This window comes from Cydia splendana, chromosome 27 (genome assembly GCF_910591565.1).
Source record: "Cydia splendana chromosome 27, ilCydSple1.2, whole genome shotgun sequence".
NCBI classification, from domain to species: domain Eukaryota; kingdom Metazoa; phylum Arthropoda; class Insecta; order Lepidoptera; family Tortricidae; genus Cydia; species Cydia splendana.
This window is the reverse complement of record NC_085986.1, coordinates 405,201-415,800: the sequence shown is the minus strand read 5'-3', so window position 1 is coordinate 415,800 and position 10,600 is coordinate 405,201. Positions and strand designations below refer to the sequence as shown.

General features: G+C 39.8%; 1 protein-coding gene across 1 annotated transcript; it reads left to right on the top strand.

Annotated features, from left to right (window-relative positions):
- The first annotated feature begins 181 nt into the window (after nt 1-181).
- Nucleotides 182-9,425, top strand: LOC134803876 (NADH-ubiquinone oxidoreductase 49 kDa subunit). The gene is made up of 10 exons (XM_063776701.1): nt 182-330; nt 1,675-1,790; nt 3,660-3,769; nt 4,014-4,215; nt 5,311-5,498; nt 5,887-6,050; nt 6,515-6,634; nt 7,343-7,472; nt 8,337-8,482; nt 9,154-9,425. Exons 1-10 carry the CDS (start codon nt 236-238, stop codon nt 9,281-9,283), a joined length of 1,401 nt encoding a protein of 466 aa, XP_063632771.1. The 5' UTR covers nt 182-235; the 3' UTR covers nt 9,284-9,425.
- Nucleotides 9,426-10,600: the final 1,175 nt, after the last annotated feature.

Genomic DNA, 10,600 nt, shown 5'->3' with positions numbered 1-10,600 from the left:
ACCTCTGTTGAACTTGAACACATGTTAACTAAAACCATAGTATTTTTTTTAATATAGCAAAAATACGGATTCTAAATGTTTTCCAACAAAATCGAATGCAAGTAATCGAGCCTTTACTTTAAATTACTTTTACATTTGTCTATGGTTTTTCATAATCTGTGCCTTGATGTACTGTCAGTTGTCACATTAGTGACGTCTGTCAGTAGAGCCGAGCAAGTGTCGTACGACAGCCAAAATGGCTCAAATAATGAATGTTTTGTTGCGAAAATCAGCAAATTTAGGGCCAGCCAAGGCTCTATTGAATGCCGCACCGGCCCTTCTTAATGCAAAGTAAGTGTTTCAGTTATTACTATGTCTACAAGTGCTTGAACTTTCAATATTTTGGCTTCACAAAATTATGTAACATTGGGGTTAAGATTTTAGCATTTTATACGCGTATATTTCTATCGATAAGCGAGCATAATTGTGTTAATACCTGCACACAATTGAGTAGCTAGAGAGTAGAGAAGTCATGTATTTTTATTTTATTTTAGTTGAAATATTCAACTTACTATCTTGCAGATTTTGAAGTAAGTATCCCGTAGTTATCAAAAGAATCGATTCTTACGGTTCTTCATGAGGTTATTACTTGTTTATTATTTATAATAAAGTAAAAACAATTTTCATTGCTTGTAACTCGAATAGTGCCATTTACATTGAACCTAATTTCGGTGTGTAAACGTGGTGTAAAGTTGTAAACGTGGTGTAAAGTTGTAAACATCAATTAATTTATGTAAAAGCATAAGCAATGGTAACCTTCTATCAATGAATTAGTTATATTTTATGATTGTATATTTATGTTCCAAGATATCAGGGAACAAATTTCTGATATTAAACCACTTAGAATAATAAAATGATGGGTCTGGCCTAGTGGGTAGTGACCCTGCCTGTGACGCCGATGGTCCTGGCTTTGAATACCTGTAAAGCCATTTCTGTGATGAACACAAATATTTGTTCCTGAGTCATGGGTGTTCTGTAGAGATGCAACGGATAGTTGTTTGGCCGGATACCGGATACTGGATATCCGGCCTGCCCATCGGCAGAATATCCGGTATCCGGCCGCCGAATATTCGGCCGGCCGAACTATACCTACATTTCGGTATTTCAAGTGCGCATTGTGCAGGTTTTGATATTTAATTTTAATTTGACCTGATTCCTAGTGAACGTTCACACGACTCATTTCGATGTTCGAAATGAGTGCACGTGCAAGTCCGTGGAATGTTTAAATTGTTTAATAATATTAAACGAGTACGATTATGACCGTGACTGTGTCTTAAATCCAATTATGTTTACTCCGATATCAAGCAATATTACTATATATAAGGCTGGATATTAAAATAGCGGCCGGATAGGCCAGATACCGCATAGTAACCAAATATCCGGTGCATCTCTAGTGTTCTGTATGTTTAAAAGTATGTATTTATCTATATAAGTAATATAAGTATGGATATCGTCACCTAGCACCCATAGTACAAGCTTGGCTTAGTTTGGGGCTAGGTTGATTTCCTTTCATTATACATAAAGTTTGTTAAATATAATTTTGTTAATTTAATTTGTAGGAACCCGTTAGGTGAAGGCCTGTAAGTTGTCTTATAATATAAAAAATAAATAAATAATCATCCATTCTTTTTGTAGCCAAAACCGAGCAGCGCACAGATGGTTCCCTGATGAGGAGTATGTGAAGCAGTTCGAGGGAGCTGTCATGTACCCGGATGAGGTCACCTCGTTACTGAAGCACCCGCCCTACTCAGGTAAGATATGAATAGTTCAAAGCTATACCATAGATGAAAAAACTAAAGAAATAAACTAAAGTGGAAGTGGACCAGCCACATGCTCCAAGACAAAAGAGAAAAATGGTCAAAAGACATCACAACAAGGTACCCAAGAGACGGAAACAGGAATGATGGTGGACAAAAAATGAGATGGGAAGACAAGTTAAGACAGGTGGCTGGAGCCTTGTGAAGAAGACAGGCTCTGGACAGGGACACGTGGAGGAATATGGGTGAGGCCTAGGCCAAGCACAACTAGACAAAACGTCTGCAGAGAAAGGCTAGCAGTAAGTAAGAGTCCAGAGCTCTCTAAGGGCCACTTGTACCATTCACTAACCCGGGGTTAACCAGTTAAACCCTGAAATTACCATGGTTACCAGTACAATTTGTCACTGGATGAATGGTTTAACCAGTTAACCCCGGGTTAGTGGGTTTGTTGCACCATGCAAGTGGCGCTAATAGAGCTCTCTTGAGTTTGAGCTCAACATTGCCACTCGGGTCTCCACAACATGCCATGAGTGAGCCATAAGATTCTCCGGACGTAGGTATTATGCGGTCTCCAATGCATGATGTGAAGAAACATATGATTTTATTTATAGCGAAAGCGCTGGTGGCCTAACGGCGAGAGCGTACGACTTGCATCCGGAGGTCGCAGATTCAAACCCCGGCTCGTACCAATGAGTTTTTTGGAACTTATGTACGAAATATCATTTGATATTTACCAGTCGCTTTTCGGTGAAGGAAAACATCGTGAGGAAACCGGACTAATCCCATAAGGCCTAGTTTCCCCTCTGGGTTGGAAGATCAGATGGCAGTCGCTTTCGTAAAAACTAGTGCCTACGTCAATTCTTGGGATTAGTTGTCAAGCGGACCCCAGGCTCCCATGAGCCGTGGCAAAATGCCGGGATAACGCGAGGAAGAAGAAGAAGATAATTTTATTTATATAAAATTTGAGTCAGGCAACATGGCCCATATTACAAATACCTTACAGACTTATTTTTTTTTTTTTTTTTATAGTGCAGATAATAGTAGATTGTGGCATAAGGGAGCAAAATGACATATTTATAGCGAGGACATACATTGAATCCTGAACGAAGCGGGTTCTAAAATAGAATCCCGAGCGTAGTGACGGACTCAAGTGTTAACGCCCAAGGTGGAAATAATTTTGCTACCATGTACTGATTTTCACATCACCTATAAGGAAATCATTTTCTTTACGCAAAGAAAAAACAATAGTGTCCTAGAACAGAAAAGAGGCACTTTGATCCCTCCTACTAGGAAGAAAAGTGCCACTTTGATCCCTCCTAGCAGAGAAGAAAAAGCCCTTTTCGAATAGGTGATGTGAAATAGTTATTTGTTTTACAAGGGGGCAAAGTTGTTGTTTAACCGCTCGTGCTAATATTGATACCCGAGCAAGCGAAAGATTGCAAAATTGAACCACCAGCGTAGCGAGTGGTTCGTAAAATGGAATCTTGAGCGTTGCGAGGGTTTCAAAGCACGAGTGTTAAACAAAATTTGCCCCCGAGTGAAACACAAAATTTTTCACCACACCAACCCGAAGCAAATATTAAATGTAAAATATCAAACAAAATCAAATCCAAATGAATGTTATTAAATATTTATTATCCAAAATCATCATTTAAAAGTCAATTCTACCAGCAAACATAAGAAAACAACTCAAAATTTGCATTTGATTACTTTGCCTCACATGTGAATTACTGATAGCAAAGTGCAACTTTGCTATCAGTAATTCACAACAAAGTGCAACTTTGCTATCCGTTTTTGAAGTGCAAAGTAAGCCTTTCCGAGATGGTGTGGTGAAAAGAATATTTACTTACTGTGATCGTGCAGGTATCGTGGCGCCGGCGGAGAAGCAGGTCCGCAACATGGTGCTCAACTTCGGGCCGCAGCACCCCGCCGCCCACGGAGTACTGCGACTTGTACTTGAACTCGACGGCGAGGTGAGCTCATCGTCCCTACTATAATGTTCGGCATTTAAAAAAAAACTTCCCTGCTAGGAGGAATCAAAGTGCCACTTTTCTGTTCCAGGACACTTTTCTGCATAATGAATGATTTCCTCGTAGGTGATGTGAAAAGCAGTATTGTGTCGCATGGTAGCAAATTTATTTTCACCTTGGGCGTTAACACTTGCTCGCCGTAAATATATCATTTTGCTCTCTTGTGACACAATCTACTATTTTACAGACCGTCCGCGCCGCAGACCCACACATAGGGCTCCTGCACCGCGGCACAGAGAAGCTCATCGAATACAAGACGTACACGCAGGCGCTGCCCTACTTCGATCGCCTCGACTACGTCTCTATGATGTGCAACGAACAGTGCTACTCGCTGGCCGTTGAGAAACTTCTCAACATCGATATACCCATCCGGGCCAAGTATATTCGTAGTAAGTACCAAAAACAACTTACGAATGAATGAATGATTGTATGTGATGTATGAATGAATGACACAAATGGTTGAATGAATGGATGAATGTGATGTATGAATGCCATGAATGAATGGATGAATGTGATGTATGAATGAATGGATGAATGTGATGTGTCGAATGAAATAAAGAATGAATGAAAGCATGAAAGGAATGAATGAAATGAATAAATGATTGATTGAAATGGAGTGAACGAATGAATGAATGACTTACATTACTGGGGGTTAGGTCAACAACTTATGCAGGCAGAGCTGGTGATCGAATACAAGACGTACACGCAGGCGCTGCCCTATTTCGATCGTCTCGACTACGTCTCCATGATGTGCAACGAACAGTGCTACTCGCTGGCCGTTGAGAAACTTCTCAACATCGATATACCCATCCGCGCCAAGTATATTCGTATTAAGTACCAAAAACAAATTACGAATGAATGACCTGAATGGGTGAATGAAATGGATGAATGTGATGAATGGATGAATGTGATCTATGAATGATTATGATGAATGAAAGAAAGTGATGAATGAATGAAATAAATGAAAGGATTGAATGAAATGAGTAAATCATTGAACGAATGATTGAAATGAATCTTAGATCAACAACTGCTAAAACGGCTGAACGGATTTAGATGAATTTTCCACTTGAATTTTGGCACTTGGATAGTTTATAATCTAGAGTGGAACATGGAATACTTTTTATCTTATAATTTATCTGTTGAAGGGGTGAAATTGGGGTAGAAAGTTAGTATGCGAAGTAATACTTAGGACAATTTTCATCCCGATATTCATTCCCTAAAGAGTTGAAATTGGAGTAGTATCATTGCTGTCTCAGGCAAACGAAATTCATCCTAATTTACTATAAAAAAATAAAAAGCATTTATTTCAGACGAATAAGTGTCCATAGTTTGTTAGTAATTTCTTTAAATAACTACATTAGTACCTAAATACCACTATACAGATACTGCAAGGCTCTAATTTAAATAAGACAATTTTAATATGGTGAGATAAAATTCAACTTTATTTCTATCAAGTTCCAGAATACATTGAATACTTGTTCCAGCGCTCTTCGCCGAGATCACTCGTATCTTGAACCACATAATGGCGGTGGGCACGCACGCGCTCGACGTGGGCGCACTCACCCCCTTCTTCTGGCTGTTCGAGGAGAGAGAGAAGATGATGGAGTTCTACGAGAGAGCAAGCGGGGCGAGAATGCACGCGGCTTACATCAGGCCTGGCGGGGTTGCATTGGTAAGATAATATAATGGCGGTGGCGTACTCACCCCTCTATTTAATAAATCGGATAGAAATATAAAAAGTAGGTGAGTTGACTGATGTCACTATACTCAGGGGCGTATTTTGAAATTTGGCGCCCGGGGCCAATACGTTTCGCCTCCCCAGAAGTCAAGGAAGAAAAATAAAATGCAATCGGCCAGGGGCGGCATATGCCGCCCCTGGGGGTTGGCGCCCCGGGCCATGGCCAGGATGGCCCTAGGGTAAATACGCCCCTGACTATACTCGTTTTCATATAAATTCCATATTAACAAATCGTTTTGACAGTTCTTAAAAAGAAGCTGATTTGACTAGTAGGAGTAGTAGGAAAGTAGCCTATTATAACAATGAATTAACTTAATTTCAGGACATGCCCCTCGGCCTTATGGATGATATATATGAGTTCGCGAGCAAGTTCGCCGAGCGTATCGACGAGGTTGAAGACGTGCTCACCACCAACAGGATCTGGGTGCAGCGCACCAAGGACATTGGCATCGTGAGCGCTCAGGACGCGCTCAACTATGGATTCAGGTAACTAGGGTTTTACAGTTGGTGCCTATGACCAGGATACTTCATATGAGAGAGACAGACATGGACGACGTAGAAGGCGTCGTCACCACCAACAGGATCTGGGTGCAGCGCACCAAGGACATTGGCATCGTAAGCGCTCAGGACGTGCTCAACTATGGATTCAGGTAACTTTAGGGTGTTACAGTTGGTACCTATGACCAGGATACTTCATATGGAAGCAACATATATTTGTTAACAGTATGGGCGATGGTACAGTCGCTATCAGATATATCGGAGCGGTCAAGGCGCTTACAAATATCTGAACACGCCTTTATTGTCAAGGCGTTAGGGTGCGTGTTCAGATATTGTGAACACCTTGGCCGTTCCAATATCTGATGGTGGCTGTACGAGTACTTAACGGATCAAAACAGTTCGGTTTTATATTCGATTTCAACGTGATTGATAATAGTTCCTATTTATTCCAGCGGTGTAATGCTCCGTGGGTCCGGTATCAAATGGGATCTGCGCAAGTCTCAGCCTTACGACGCGTACCACCTTGTCGACTTCGATGTACCGCTTGGAACCAACGGTGACTGCTACGATCGGTGAGTTTATATAACTTTAGAGACCAACGGGTACAGTCAGAGGCTCCGGTATCAAATAGGATCTACTCACGGCTCAGCCTTACGACGCGTACCACCTTGTTGACTTCGATGTAGGTACCACTTGGCGATTGCTACGATCGGTAAGTATTTTAAATAGTAAACAAACATACGTTATGCTTGTGACTTTTATCACTTTATAACGTCGGTGTACAGTCACCCGCAATAATATGTTCCTCTTTGAAGGCGGCAAAAATATGTGACACGCTCTTATTGCTCTACAAATAAGATCGTGTCAGATATTTTTGCGGCCTTTGTTGTGTAACATATTATTGCAGGTGACTGTACGAGTATCATTTCCCATTATTCAACTGAGCTGAAACTTCACATTTACAAACATAATGTAAGTCGGGTGACAATGCAATATTATGGTACAAAAAGCAACACTCTTAACTGTACATTGGTGGACCTTATTACAAAAGGCATAAGCTCTACCGATGGACAGTTAACAGTGTGTGCGATGGTATCATCGAGCTGATCTGATGACGGAGACAGGAGGTGGCCATGGGAAGTCTGTGATAAAACGTGTTTGGTTTTTAGTATTGTCTCGATGAGCATTAGTTGCCTCTTGAAAGAAAGTACAGTCAGCGATATAAGCTTGTCTCAATAATGTAATTTTTGACAAAATGTCTTATTTAATACCGTTTTCAGTTACCTGTGCCGTGTGGAAGAGATGCGTCAGTCTCTCCGCATTATTGATCAGTGCTTGAACCAAATGCCGCCCGGCGAGATCAAAACTGATGACGCCAAACTTACACCTCCCTCTAGAGAAGAGATGAAGGTAATGCTGTCAATTATTATATTCATTATTATGTATAAATACATCATTACATCAATATTTATGCTCCCAAGTCCCAAGGTCCTACCTATAGTACATCTTTTGTTAGTTATAGCAAAAAGAATAGATAGTATAGAGGGGTCCTGTCATTGTAAATTTTGTAGTCACTGTAAATTTACTGCCATCTATCGACACACGACTAAAACTCAAAATGAAAACGTATAAAGTTATCAAAAAATTTATATATACTTATGGATAAATGATTTTATTATTTTTATATCATTTTGATCCATGTTCATTCACTGATATCTATGTGTTAAAATTGTTAAATATGAAACGGTGTCGTCACGCCATCTAGCCGAGGATAGGCTAAAGGTGTGTGCGCCATCTATTCGAGAATGACTTTTGCTTCAATTCCGAGGCAAGTTTCTTCCTTAGACTTTATTCGTCTTATACGAAGTTACATATGTCTTTGGTTATAGCAATAACAATAATAGCAACGGTCATGGTACAGTCAAAATGCCGCATTATAGGTGGGTCGTATCGGCCCGTTACAGTGGCCAGGATGGGGTTGGATCTATTTTAGTATATATTTATGTAGTATTAGTGTTTCTACTTGAAATACAGATGTAGTGCATAATTATTTTCCATCGTATTTTTACGAAACCGTATGAACGTGTCTTGCCATTCCAGTCAGTCTCGATACAAAAAGTACTGACGTAGCATGACAAATACGAACGTTTCCGAGAAAGTACGAAGGAAAACAATAACTTGTATGCACCACATCTGTAACACAAATTAAATTATTTTAGAAGTTTTTTTTCCGAGGTTTATATATGATATTATTATATGTATTTATATTCGCAGACCTCCATGGAAGCCCTGATCCACCACTTCAAGCTGTTCACGCAGGGCTACCAGGTGCCGCCCGGCGCCACCTACACCGCCATCGAGGCCCCCAAGGGCGAGTTCGGCGTCTACCTCGTGTCCGACGGCGGCTCCAAGCCTTACAGGTATTGTAGCCTTATAGGAACTCCAAGCCTTACAGGTATTGTAGCCTTACAGGTATTGTAGTCTTATAGGAACTCCGAGCCTTACAGGTATTGTAGCCTTATAGGAACTCCAAGCCTTACAGGTATTGTAGCCTTATAGGAACTCCAAGCCTTACAGGTATTGTAGCCTTATAGGAACTCGCAAGCCAGTATAATAAAGCCTATTAGGTAATATACAGCCTTATAGAAACCTCCAAGCCTTACACTTAATATTTATTTATTTATTTAAACTTTATTGCACAAATTTACATAAAAAGAGTACAAATGGCGGACTTAACGCCTTGAGGCATTCTCTACCAGTCAACCATTGGACATTGGTTAATATCTAATAGCTTATTAGAAATCTTCAAGCCTTACAGGTAATATATAATAAATTTGAGCCTTACAGGCTTACAGGAAATATATTGAGCGAGTGCAAATCTCCTTTTCAACTTGATCAAAAGTGTTTTTGTAACAATATTGCGAGTTCGCTATGATGATGATTCAACAAAGTAGTATTTTAGGGTTCCGTACTACTAAGACTCCACTGTCCGTCTGCCTGTCTGTCACCAGGCTGTATCGCAAGAACCGTGAAAGCTAGACAGTTGAAATTTTCAAGGGTTTTGAGTGATATGAATGTTATTTCCCCCCAGATGCAAGATAAAGGCGCCCGGGTTCGCGCACCTGGCGGCGCTGGAGAAGGTGGGCCGCAACTCCATGCTGGCCGACATCGTGGCCATCATCGGCACGCTCGACGTCGTCTTCGGCGAGATCGACCGGTAGAGGGCGCGCACCACGTCGACGAGGGATTAGGTGCCAACGTTGGCAAGTTTCTAATGTGGTCATTGGCATCTATTCTAGGGAAATGTGCTAAATTGGCAAGATTTTTAGGAACATTGGCAACTTTTTAAAGAAATAGTGCGAAATTGGCAACTTTTCAAAGAAATAGTGCGATATTGGCAACTTTTCAATGGAATGGTGCTAATTTAGCAATTTTTCTTCGGAAATGTGCTAAATTGGTAACTTTTGTTGAGGAAAGTGCGAAACTGGCAGTTTTGGGCGTCCATTAATTGTGCGGTGTTCACCCAAATATCACGTGGGGAGAGGGGTCTTACCAAATATTACGTAATCTTTTTCTAGTAAAAATACTGTAAAAATGCAAGTAAATAACATAAATATGTTTCTAGACTAACATGGCTAAACTGATATTTATACTCAAAATATATTTTTTTTGATCTAACGTGAGATTAGGGTAGGGGGGTCGAGGTAAACCTTACATCTCATAAGAGGGGGAGGGTGGGTCAAAAAATCCGCGCCTCGCGCAATTAATGGACCTTTAGAAACGAGACATGCTAATTTAGCAACTTTTCTAACAAAAATGCTACTTGGCAACCTTGCTGCGCTTGGCATCTTCTGAAATTTCGAGTTGGCAAAATGTACAATCGTAATATTTAGTGTTTTTACTATTTATTGAGAAAAATTTTAAAACCCCTCCCCATACAAAAAAGAACCCTGTTCAAGACTAATACGATTACGTTATAATTTATAAATTAAGACCTATTTTAGTTTTATCTACACTAATAAAAGTAAAACACTAATTATTGCATTAATAATACGTAAGAACTAGGGAGAATAAGTTGTAACTGCCCTCAATATAGAATGAAAATCAGTGAAAATGTAATAAATATGTCATCAATAAAATCTAAATAAGTAAGTATTTATATATTTTTCACTTGTTACTTTGTCTATTGACTTTATTTTTCCCAAAAAAATGGGCTAATATCCATAAATGTGGTTCGTGTATTAGCTCTTAAGAGATGCCTGTCTTGAAAATAGATCATTTTTACGTTTTAAGTAAATAAATTATTAGAAATAAACTGTTTTGTTTATTATAAATAAATGCAGAGATCACTAGGACTAGGTGTTTCCTTGTAAAAGTAACCTCACCTTTTATTGATCGAGCGAAACGAAGGTCTCCGTTCCAGCTTTCGAATGTTACCTTCTACAGGTCGCATTTCTTAACTGAGTCTCGCGAAAATTTTTGAGCAATTTGGATAAGTAATGCATCAAAATTAAAATTATAAAGTACAGTCAACTGTA

Bases quoted from the DNA above. Each gene is read 5' to 3' on its own strand.
- LOC134803876 (XM_063776701.1), top strand. From the start codon at position 236: ATGGCTCAAATAATGAATGTTTTGTTGCGAAAATCAGCAAATTTAGGG. The intron at 1,791-3,659 runs GTAAGATATGAA...GTGATCGTGCAG, and splicing joins GAAGCACCCGCCCTACTCAG to GTATCGTGGCGCCGGCGGAG. The intron at 4,216-5,310 runs GTAAGTACCAAA...TACTTGTTCCAG, and splicing joins CCGGGCCAAGTATATTCGTA to CGCTCTTCGCCGAGATCACT.